The sequence below is a fragment of the Malus domestica genome, chromosome 02 (assembly GCF_042453785.1).
Source record: "Malus domestica chromosome 02, GDT2T_hap1".
NCBI classification, from domain to species: domain Eukaryota; kingdom Viridiplantae; phylum Streptophyta; class Magnoliopsida; order Rosales; family Rosaceae; genus Malus; species Malus domestica.
Genome location: NC_091662.1, coordinates 14,241,321 through 14,253,110, shown reverse-complemented (window position 1 = coordinate 14,253,110; position 11,790 = coordinate 14,241,321). Strand labels below are relative to the sequence as shown.

Below are 11,790 nucleotides of genomic sequence, written 5' to 3'. Positions count from 1 at the left end.
TTTAGGATATTTAAAAAAAAAAAAAAAGTGAATAAAATGATGAAGAATAATGTGCCGAATTTGACACTTTAAATTTCTTACACATAAGCATGCGTCTAGGCGTTGAAGTTCCAAATTATAGTATATCAATTAACGATTGAAAATCAATACATTGAATAAGACTAAACTTTAATTTGGATGCCGATTATGTTTTTTCAAGTTTATATAAAGTAAAAGAATTGAATTTTGGAAGCCAGGAGTGTGTCAATTGAATTTTGGCCGGCATGCAAGGTATCAATCTCTTCGTCTCGTCGAGTAGTACAACTTTCCTTTTTGTTTCACTCAATTTCGTTGAGTATTGAAAAAGTTATACTCATTTGAATCTTACCCAGTTTCCGGCGACCTCAGTGGCTTTAGAGGCAATTTCCGGCCAAACCACAACGAGTCAGATGTCGTGTGAGGTACCATTCTCTTCGTCTCTTCGAGGGCTACAACTTTCCTTTTTGTTTCACTCAATTTCGTTGCTTATTGAAAAAGTTATACTCATTTGAATCTTACCCAGTTTCCGGCGACCTCAGTGGATTTCGAGACAATTTCCGGCCAAACCACGGCGAGTTGGCCGGCGTTCAAGGTATCAATCTCTTTGTCTCGTCGAGTAGTACAACTTTTCTTTTTGTTTCACTCAATTTCGTTGAGTATTGAAAAAGTTATACTCATTTGAATCTTACCCAGTTTCCGGCGACCTCAGTGACTTTCGAGGAATTTCCGGCCAAACCACGACCATTCAGACGTCGTGTGAGGTACCATTCTCTTCGTCTCTTCGAGGGCTACAACTTTCGTTTTTGTCTTGCTTGATTTAGTTGAGTTTTGACAAAGTTATGGCTGTTTAAAGTGGGTGTAAATTTTCGACCGAAAATTCTGATTTTCTCTCCCATTGGGCGAGTCCCACATCGCCCATGTGAGGGCAGTGAGCAAGCAAATTTTCCTATAAAACCCACATCCCCTACTGAGAAAATCCAAGCTTGTTCGGCCTTTGGGCTATGATCAAGTGAAGTATGTGTTGAGTTTTCTCAATATATTTAAGTATATTTTAGTAATATGTCGTGATATTATCGAAAATATCGCGATATTATCGATAATATCGCGATATTTTGACGAAAATCATTTGGATAGTTAAAAAAATTTCGGACCTCCAAAAAAACGATAATATCGGCGATATTTTGCCGATATTATCGATATTTTCTTCCTTGCTTCTCTCAACTTAAAGTGGTAGTTTCCTTTTTTTTTTTCATGTCTACTTTAAATAACGAACAAACATTAATTAGGTTATTAAATTTGGCATTTTCAGTAGTGGTTTTTTGTTTTCAGTTTGAATTTACTCGCAAAATCATGTTCAAGTTTGTCTAAATATAAATTTGGGGTTTTTTTTTTAATTTGTTGATAATCTTTTCATGGTTAAGTAATAAACTGTTGTCATTATCTTTTTATTGAACGAAGTATTGTTATTGACAATCCAAAAATATCATCCTACACTTCTTTGTATAATTTTTCCCTTATGATTTTATATATTTGGAATGAACCGCAACTTTTCATGAGCCCTCGAAAAACAAAAACATAGTTGAATTACTATGTGCCCTTTGGTAGTAGCAATTTGTTGTTTTCATTTGTTGCTTACATATAGAAATTAGAGATCTTAAATATGAAAAATTCATTTCAAAGGTTTCATAATGTGCAAGTAGCTTGTAGATCAGTTAGTTAAAACTGTTCAGCTTGTCACTCAAGGACTCATTTTCGAATTCCCTCACCGTATTTCTGATGAGTTTAGTATAAATTATCATATCATTTGCCAAAAAAGTCATAATGTGAAAAGGTCTATTTTCTTAATATTCGATGTATAACATACGAATGCTAAGATAAATAATTATTTTATGTGAAGTTATGTTAGGACATATTTTTTCAATGTTGTACAGGACCTCAAAAAACTCAGGATCGGCCCTGCTACCTACCTACCAAGTACGAACTGTAGGACATTTCCTTTTAACGTGCCCTTCGTGCTCAATCACTCTCGATCAAAACCAAGCGTGGGGACTAGAAAAATTGGGACAACATGCATTAACGTTCCGACACGTGGTGTGAGCCGTTGGATCTTCTTCTTCTTCTCCTCCTTTTCGAGTCTCTCTGAGGAGGTGGGCCCCACGACATCGGCTGGGACCATTGTTAGATTGACTACCGATGCAGGCAACAATAACGATCCGTCCTTCCTTTCTCCGCACTAACTTGCAACAACATCATCGAATTCCAAAACTTGTCGTTTTAGAGCACCAATAGGGCGTCGGAAAATGACATATCATCGGGGTATAAGCTTTGGGCAGAATTTTAAGTTGGAGGACCATCAAGACTTTCTGTTACGTACGTCAAAGGCCTGCGTGGTACTAAAGAGGGCCCACTTTCAGTTCCACTTGAACTATTTTACCTCCAATGTGTCCATTATTATCTAGGGTTTTTATTTTGGACTCTTTACGTGGAATGGTTCTGTTTAGTGATTTTTTTTAACAAACAATAATATCTACATTAAGGGGGTGAGGGAGTGGTTTAAGCTTTGCAATGGGCTTGCCATAATAATGTGGTTCAACTTCGCATTTGGCGAGAATCGAACCTAAGACCTCTCACTTACAAGTGAAAAGGAATACCATTAGACTATAGTACTAAGTGGCTTGTTGGGTGATATTGAAAGAAAAAGATTTGCACTAAATCATGCAGCTATATAATTAGGTATCAAACTCAACGTCGATAATAGTTGGACATGAGACCTTCCATTTACATCTTTGGGTTTTATGACATGTTGTATGCTTTATAGATGATATCAACATGAACTCTTTTAGTTATGCAGTTGAAACATATGAATTTGACATACATTTTCACTATTAATTATACTAATTCAAGCGGTTTGGTTCTGCGTTTTTATTGAAAAAAATGTGATCTTAAACCGAACCAAACTAAACCATGGTTAGATTTGAGTTGGGTTCAGGTCGATTTGACCTATTTGTACCCACTAGCATTAAAGCAGAGGAAGCTCTTACCCGAAGAAGAAGAAGTTTGAGTCACATGTTGACGTTGAGCCATTGATTTGAAGTGATGCTTTGGAATATACCTAATCGTACTTTTGGGGTTATGTCTTGTAGACTTGCACAAAGAAGAGGTGTATATATAAGTTTGAATACACTCCACCAAACTCGCTGGTGGCAGTTTGTAAACGACAAAGTATTCATCTTTTGGAAATTTAAAGTTTGATTGTCATCACTCTTAAAGAACCAAGTCATCTTCATAACACTAGTCTTCATGCACGCAATGCATTTTTTGAACCACGGCGTACTAAGATGGACTTACACATTTTAAATGTTTTTATATAGAAAAAAATTGTACAAAAAGAATTAATTGTGCGTTATGCGCGTGCGAAAGATCTTTTTTATAATCGGCACTACACGCCTCTTAAGATATTTTGAACGTGTTTAAAAATAGAGAAAATGATATTTAATAAACAACTAATTAAATCACATTATTGCTAGCCCATTGTGAGGTACTAATTATTTAAAAAAAAAAAACACGGCGTGCTACGATATAAGTGATCGAATAATAAAAGATCCAAGGTTAGCGGAAATAGATAGTTTTGTTGGAGGAACATTTTACAACTAACTAGCCAAAATTGTTTATGAGTGTTTTTCATGCTCAAAAATAGTCAAACACAAACAAGTAGTGCTTGTTCAAGATGTTTTATGCGTTTTTGTTGGAAATAGTTTTATTAACAGGACATCGAAATTTTTAGTCAAGATCCAAATTTTACACTTTATCCTTTTTTTGGGAAACGTTGTGAGAATTTTGGTTCATATAAAAGTGCTTGTAGACATTCTAAACACAATCCTCCACCCATTATGCATGCATCTATTATTAGAGGTGACAAGTTCACGACAACCTAACCTAAACCGAAAACTTATAATATTATTAGGCATTGTTTGGCAAGTAGATTAGATTGGAATAGATAATTCTCCAATTTTAAAAAAATTGAAGTTAGAAGGGTGTGACTGTTTATTTACAGGGGATTAAAAGAGTATTAGACATGAAGAAAACTCATCAATTCTAAATTCTACTATTTTGGAGATGATTGGCATATATAAGTTTTCTTCATCAGCAATCCATCTTTTACCCTCTAGTGGGTCATAATTTTTCATTTCTCCCATCAACATACTCGGACATTAAAAAGTTATTCATTTCAATCTAATTTTATGCACCAAACGAGCCCTTACTTGCTTGAAGAAACTTTGGGCCAAAGGTTTCAATTGGGGTTTTAATCTCAATACGCAAAAGCCCAATAGCTTATCATTTACAAAGATTCAACCCAATACCTCGTTTGCTTGGCCCGTTCCAGATCAAAAGAAGAGGAGGAGAGAATTAGCGGATAAAACGGAGAGAGGGAAAGCACCGAAAGCCAGAAGCAGAAGCCGCGAACGCTGTAAAAAAATGGTGACAGGCGCGAGCGCAATGCGTGCTGTTCAACCCACAATCCTCTCCTCCTTTGTGGGCAACCGCTTGCTTCAGTCGGCGCACCCTCTCCACCAACTCTTCGGCTTCCATCCAGGTCCTTACTCCTTCCCTTATCTTCTTTTCTTGCTTTTGAATTTTTAAGCTAAGGGTTCAAGCATTTCCGATTCAGCTTCTGTTTCAATCGAGTCTGTTCTTTTGGGTTTGTTGGATAAGATTGTTTGAGTCGTATAGTGATTGTATTTGTATAAAAAAGTGAACGTTTAGCTTGCAAAATCGAGGTATCGTGGTTTTCAGTGAGCTTAGGTTATTAGGTTTTTTTGGGACTGCTTTTATGGCTATGTGAACTTTTGTAATCCGTATCCGATTACTGTAATGCAGTTTTGTATCTGATGGTGTGAGTTGAAATAAAAAAGAAAAATTGGGGTGTTTGGTATCAAATGAATCAACCTTGATGCCCTAATCTTTCTTTGTCTTCTCTTTTTTGGTGGGGAGGTGTTAAAGCATGTGAATTTTGTGATGGTCTTTGTTTTTTGTGTTTGTAGTTCTATGCAGTCTTAGAGCATGTGAATTTTGTGATTGTCATTGTTATTTTTCGTGTTTGTAATTCTCACACATAAGAAGTGTGTGTCGATGTACTTATCACAAAAATTTTGTGGCATGGCCAACCTCTCGTTCAACCACGCACTAAATGTGCACTAAGCTTTATTGTGCTAAATTCCCATTTGGCCAAGTCAGAATTCCCACAAAGTTCATTTTCTCTGTCCCAGTTGGCTCTGACCTTTACTGCACTAAACCACCACCGGAGATCAGTGTATGGTGTTCTAAGCGAGCAATGTCAATCTTGTCCACTATCAATAGCAAATCCCCCTCTCCTTCTCAACTCAATCTTTACCTACAACTTTGCTGCAATTCAAAGTCTTTAAATAAAGGAAAACAAGCCCATCAAATGATAATCGAATATGGGTTCGATAAAAACCCCTTCCTAGTCACCAAATTAGTTCAAATGTATGCGGATTGTGATGATTTGGTGTCTGCATGGAAGTTGTTCGACAAATTGTTAAACCCAAATGTCTTTGCTTGGACTGCGATCCTTGGATTCTATTCGAGGCATGGAATGTATGAAAAATGTGTGAGAGCGTATGGTGAAATGATTTTGAAAGGTGTTTTGCCTGACGGGTACGTGTTTCCAAAGGTCTTAAAGGCATGTTCACAGCTCTCAAGCGTAAAAGTGGGATTTCTGGTTCACAAAGATGTGATCATACGTGGGTTTGAGCTTAATGTGCAAGTTTGCAATTCATTGATTGATATGTATTCCAAGTGCAAAGATGTTAGGAGTGCTAAACAGGTTTTTGATGAGATGGTGGAAAGAGATATATTGTCATGGAATTTTATGATCTCTGGATATGTGTGCAATGGGATGCTTGGGTTGGCTGTAGAACTATTTGATTGTATGCATTTGGATGTTTGTGAACCTGATGTTGTTACTTTGAATACGGTAATGGATGCTTATTGCCGACTAGGGCACTGTGATGAGGCTAAAAGAATCTTTGAACAAATTAAGGATCCTAATATCATTTCATGGACCACCTTGATTTCAGGATTTTCAAGGATTGGGAATCATGAATCATCTTTGAAGATTTTCAGGGATATGATGGATGGCAGCAGGGTGTACCCCGATTTGGACTCACTTTCTGCTGTCCTCGTGTCTTGTCGGCATCTGGGGTCTTTGCTTAATGGGAAAGAAATCCATGGTTATGGGATAAAAATAGGATCTGCCATTGCATTTTACAGCTCAGCTGGCCCTGCATTGTTGATATTATATGCCAACTGTAGTAGAATTCAGGATGCTATAAATGTATTTAGATTGATGAACCCAGCTGATGTTGTTTCTTGGAATGCCATGATTCTCGGTTTTATTGATTTAGGACTGGAGGATTTGGCACTTGAATGTTTTAGAAAAATGCAAAGAGCACAGGTCAAAGCTGACCAAACGACAATATCTACTGTCTTGCCGACATGCAATTTGAAATTTGGAAAACAAATTCACGCCTTTGTTAGGAAAAGTAGTTTTGATTTGGTTGCTCCAGTATGGAATGCATTGATCCATATGTATGCCAAATGTGGATGCATTGAATCTGCATACTCTGTATTTTCTAACATGGTCAATAGGGATCTAGTAACATGGAACTCAATGATTGGAGGCTTTGGAATGCATGGGGATGGCAGAGCTGCTCTTGAGCTTCTGCAAGAGATGAATCATTCAGGAACTTGCCCAAATTCTGTAACTTTTACTTCTGTTTTGTCAGCTTGTTGTCACTCAGGTCTTGTGGATGAGGGTCTTCAAGTCTTCTACAGTATGACGAGGGAGTATAGCGTCATCCCCAGCATGGAACATTATGCATGTGTTGTTGACATGCTAGCACGTGATGGTCAACTTGAAGATGCAGTTAATTTTATTCATAGGATGCCTTTGGAGCCTGATAAGTGTATTTGGGGAGCTCTGCTAGCTGCCTGCCGAGCCCATCAAAATGTTAATGTTGCAAAGCTTGCTGCCGAACAGTTAATCCTGTTGGAACCGGAAAATTCTGGCCACTATGTCACCCTGTCTAATATATATACAAGAGCTGGAAGATGGGAAGATGCTGTGCGGGTGAGAAAGCAAATGGAAGCCGAAGGATCACTTAAAACATCAGGAAATAGTTGGTTTGATTGTGGTAACTAGAGAAATGAAAAATCTAATGAATTGACATATTGGTGCTTTGGGTTTAAAAGTTGAGCTTGATCCAATTTCGGAAGCCCATATCGCCTGATCTTCATATTGTACAACTTATTAATTAGTCAGGTTTTGCAAATTTAATTTGTGTGCTAGCAAGCATTTTGATGAATGAAGCAAGACCCATCCCAGAGAAAAAGAGAAAATGAGCCTAAAATGCACAATGTAAGGGGACACGTGTGTGAGTGAGGCTGTGAGCGTAAGAGAGTGCACAAGGTCAGAAGCCACTGTGTAAGAGTGAGAGAATGGTAAGAGCAGCTTCTGTTTCAATTGTTATGTGCAAGTGTTTTATTTAATCTTATTTTGGTTATTTTCTCATGTTTATTAAATCAGCTTAGATGTCAAATGATGCATACATATCATTGCAAGTTATTTATATTTGCATGAAATGTTATGTGAAACACAGATGTTGTAATTTGTAGTGATGATCACTGTTTTTTCTTTGTTTCTAATTCTCACATGCAGGAAGCAAGCATGTGTCAATGCAGTTACCCAGAAAATTTTCTGGCTTGACAAACCTCTTGTTCAATGGAAGGTGTGGCATGAAACATTCTGTGCACTCACATTTATTATATAGACACAAGCACACACAAAGTAGACATACGTTTCTTCATGCACTTTTATTGTTAAGCTTCTTACAAATACAAAATGAATGATGCCAATTGGCTCCCATGTTGTACAAGTGTTGCCTTTAGAAGTTCAAATGAGTACATCTAATATTCTAGTATCATGCGTTAGCTTTTAGCTTGCTTGATCTAGTTTCTGACCTCCTCATGGCACTATTTTTGAGTTTTTATTTAATGAATGAGGTTTCTGGATTGGAATTATGAACCCTATGATTTTCAATTTCATAGTTTATTCTAAAGAGAACATACATATGCAGGCACATTTTTGTAACTCTTAAGTGACAGCTATTTTGTTGAAATTAGAAATGTAGATAAAGTGGTAAACAAGCGCAAACGTCTAAGACCTGGAAAAATTTCACCTCAGCGCCCTGTTCCAGATCATATACTGAGGCCTCCTTACGTCAAATCTAAAAAATCGCCTGGAATTGCGAGTGGACCTGAAGTGCATGATGAGAAAGGGATAGAATGCATGAGAACCTCTGGAAGGCTAGCAGCACAGGTTCTTGAATATGCTGGAACTTTGGTCAAGGTGAATTCTGCTTCTGGCTTGTTAATCATCTATAATTGCACTTGCTCAATAAAATAATTTGAGGTCGTTGTTTTTACCTCTTGGCTTTAACCAGAAAATCCAAGGCTGTGCCAAAAAGTAGGCTGCATTCTAGTAGTGCAGATTCAGCATGCTTATTTCCCAAAACCCCAGCTCCCCTTCTAAAATAAAAGAAGGAAAATGTTTTTCTTCAATTTGCTTCTCTCTTAAGATTGTAGATTTGGATTTGGTAAAAACTAGGTGTTGCATGTTTAATCTCTATAATATTTTCTGAACTGGCCTTTTCATTTTTCTTTTGATCATTGCAATTAACTTCTACAGTTATTAAGCTACATGGGTACTTGCATGATGCATTTAAGATTGTTCAATATCTATTTGTTAATTTTCATTCTTAACTGACAAGTGATTGGGGATGGATTTGTGACTTTGATTGCATGATGTTGGAGAGGTGGGTGTCTTGCTCTGTATGAAATCTTTAGTTGTTGCTTCTGTTGGCAGCCAGGCACAAAGACAGATGAAATTGACCAAGCTGTTCACCAAATGATAATTGATAAGGGGGCCTACCCTTCACCACTTGGCTATGGTGGGTTTCCAAAGAGTGTATGCACATCAGTGAATGAATGTATTTGCCATGGAATACCAGATTCCCGAGCACTTGAGGTCCTTTAATATAAGTTCTTTGCTACAAAATTGTATGCTTCTAAATAATCAGTACTTTCAGATCAAACTGACATCTTTTGGTTTTTGGCAGGATGGTGATATAGTTAATATTGATGTTACGGTCTATTTAAATGTGAGTGATATATTTTAAGCATGCATAATTTGAATAAACTGACATGAGATAGACATAATTGGAGTTTTGGTTTTGACATTGCTATCTATATTAAATGGCTGGTACAGCTCAACTTGTTTTAGTTTGTTTTATATTATATAAATTATGCTTATATTGGTAGATTATCTGAATGCCTCGTGCAACCAGTCTCTTGCTCCTTTATAGGCTGGGTTCCAAACTTCTGATACTTTCTTGCTGGAATTGTTTGCATGATTGTCATTCTTTTATCAGGATAATTACATCTTTTTTACTTGTTTGACAATGCATAATTTTTCGATCGAATGCATCTTCAATGACTTTCCAAGTTCACACTTAAGTATCTTTATCCATTTGATGGGTTTGTATTTTACAGGGGTATCATGGTGATACATCAACGACTTTCTTTTGTGGAGATGTTGATAATGAGGCAAGAAAGTTAGTTCAGGTGGAAATATCTTTCTTTTAAATTTTGTGGAATCCCATTGTTTTTCTACGTATTTGTTATGGTAAGCAATAATGTGATAAAAAATCTTCACTAATCAAGATTTTTTTTTTAAATTTTCTTTTTATAGTTTCAGGGTTTGTTCTTGGTAGGTAGATGAGCAGAAAGTTCCCATTAGTTTCACAAGAATTCACTTCACATAATTATTTGCAAATTAGTAGCCCATGTATGTAACTTTGCTTACCTTCTGTAGCTAATATTTTCCAAATGCCATCTCTTAGAATCTGGTGCTCGTCTAGAAGTGTCGTTCACCGACTGGTCATAGATAACAAACTTAAAAAAGATGTTTCAGCTGCCCCTGTTTTTGTGCTTTTGGACTTCCTTGTTTGTTCTTATACGTATAATTTCAACTTATTTTTGGGTACTTATTGGTGGCATGAAAGTTTATGAATCAAGGAAATTCTATCTCCCACTTCTAAAGCTATAGATCTGTAGTGAGACATCTTGTATAAGAACCTCTTCAGGCAAATTGTCAATTGTATGACTTTGGGTGAAGATTAAATTTTTATACTTCTGGAGATACTCTTGTATTATAGCTATGCTTACAAGATTTAATTTTGAAGTATTGCTTTAGGTAACTAAAGAATGTCTCGACAAGGCAATCTCAATATGTGCGCCAGGAGTGGAGTATAAGAAAATTGGCAAAACAATCCAGTAAGGCATTTTCTTCCCCACCCCCTTCCCCATATGCTGTAGTTCTCTGTTTCTTATATTTAGGATTCAGCAGTAGCATTGGCGCAGTAAATTTTAAATGTTTCTTCTTGTCTGGAGGCTCTGTCACATGCATGCATACATGAGTAACATATGGATTGATAATTAACTTTTTTCTAATAATCACCATTTTTCTCCCTCAATTAGAGACCATGCAGATAAAAACCGCTATGGTGTTGTTCGACAGTTTGTTGGTCATGGAGTTGGACGCGTCTTTCATGCTGATCCAGTTATTCTACACTTCAGTAATCATTCTGAACTTTCTGCTGCCCTTTAAAACAAATCATGCAAATTATTTATTGAAAACTTACGGTCGAGGAGTATTATTTAGACTAATTATATTGGCAACTGAAATTTTATTACTGTCCCCTTGAACCTGGAAGTACTTAGCTGTACTGTCATAGAATCATCTACAATATACATATCTACTAGGCTATGAAATGACCCCCTGGATTTACCTGGAAGTGAAGTTCGTAACTTGAGTAACATAAAGTATTAATCTCTCCTTCGTAAATTCAGCAATAGGTTGTCACTAGTAATATGCATGGATGTGCACTGCACACACAGGGTGCATCTAAAATATCTGCTAACAGCTGAACATTCCGGTTGAAGCGATGCTTGCTATTCCTTGCAGGGAACAATGATAGTGGACGCATGTTATTAAACCAAACTTTCACAATAGGTAATGCATATTCATTATTCGAACTTAGCTTTTTTTGTTGTATATGACCATATTTCTTATTACGAACCTCTATTTGTAAAAAGTTCTTGCTTATTTATCATGTATTGCAGAACCGATGCTGACGATGGGTAGCTATAATGCTGTAATGTGGGACGATAACTGGACGGTAGTCACAGAAGATGGAAGCTTGTCAGCGCAGTTCGAACATACCATTTTAATAACCGAGGATGGGGCTGAGATACTAACTCAGTGTTAGCGGTGGTGCATGACCTTACGCGAGAGAGCCTATAGATTCCCAGTTCTGGGGATTATACGCGATTGGATCTGCATCTTCCAAGTAAAAATTTCTTTATTGGAAGTGCAAATATTATTTCGCTTTTTACCGTTATATTAGGTGATTCCTACTTCTACACATACCAAATATATTAACATTGTTTCTCATAAGTGTAGTATGTTATACAAGGAGCAGCTTTACATGGTCTTTATACATTTGATTGTTTCTCTCATATAGTGACATGTAATTATCAACATGATCTGTCGAAATGGTTGATGAAAGCGGTATTTCACCGATTTGTGCCTACAAAGGCCCTGCTACACATGCTATTTTAGTGGTGAGATGG

At 36.8% G+C, this 11,790-nt stretch overlaps 1 protein-coding gene and 1 long non-coding RNA gene across 7 annotated transcripts; both read left to right on the top strand.

The window, feature by feature from the left end:
* Positions 1–293: 293 nt before the first annotated feature.
* LOC139190409 (uncharacterized) lies at positions 294–789 on the top strand. Its single transcript, XR_011574659.1, has 3 exons — positions 294–435; positions 542–610; positions 712–789. It is a non-coding gene; the product is annotated as an uncharacterized lncRNA (long non-coding RNA).
* A 3,354-nt stretch (positions 790–4,143) lies between these two features.
* LOC103407135 (methionine aminopeptidase 1D, chloroplastic/mitochondrial) lies at positions 4,144–11,766 on the top strand. Of its 6 annotated transcripts, none has more exons than XR_011577456.1 (11): positions 4,144–4,612; positions 5,286–7,539; positions 7,757–7,826; positions 8,221–8,446; positions 8,963–9,124; positions 9,216–9,257; positions 9,649–9,720; positions 10,352–10,431; positions 10,636–10,733; positions 11,123–11,170; positions 11,281–11,766. XR_011577456.1 is itself a non-coding variant. In XM_008346087.4 (10 exons), the coding sequence occupies exons 1-10, from the start codon at positions 4,495–4,497 to the stop codon at positions 11,424–11,426; spliced, it is 1,062 nt and encodes a 353-aa protein (XP_008344309.2). In that variant the 5' UTR covers positions 4,396–4,494; the 3' UTR covers positions 11,427–11,766. The 6 variants fall into 6 exon arrangements, 2 of the variants coding, with proteins under 2 accessions (XP_008344309.2, XP_008344310.2); XR_011577451.1 differs by having other exon boundaries at positions 4,389–4,612; positions 8,967–9,124; XR_011577452.1 differs by having other exon boundaries at positions 4,389–4,612; positions 10,341–10,431.
* Positions 11,767–11,790: the final 24 nt, after the last annotated feature.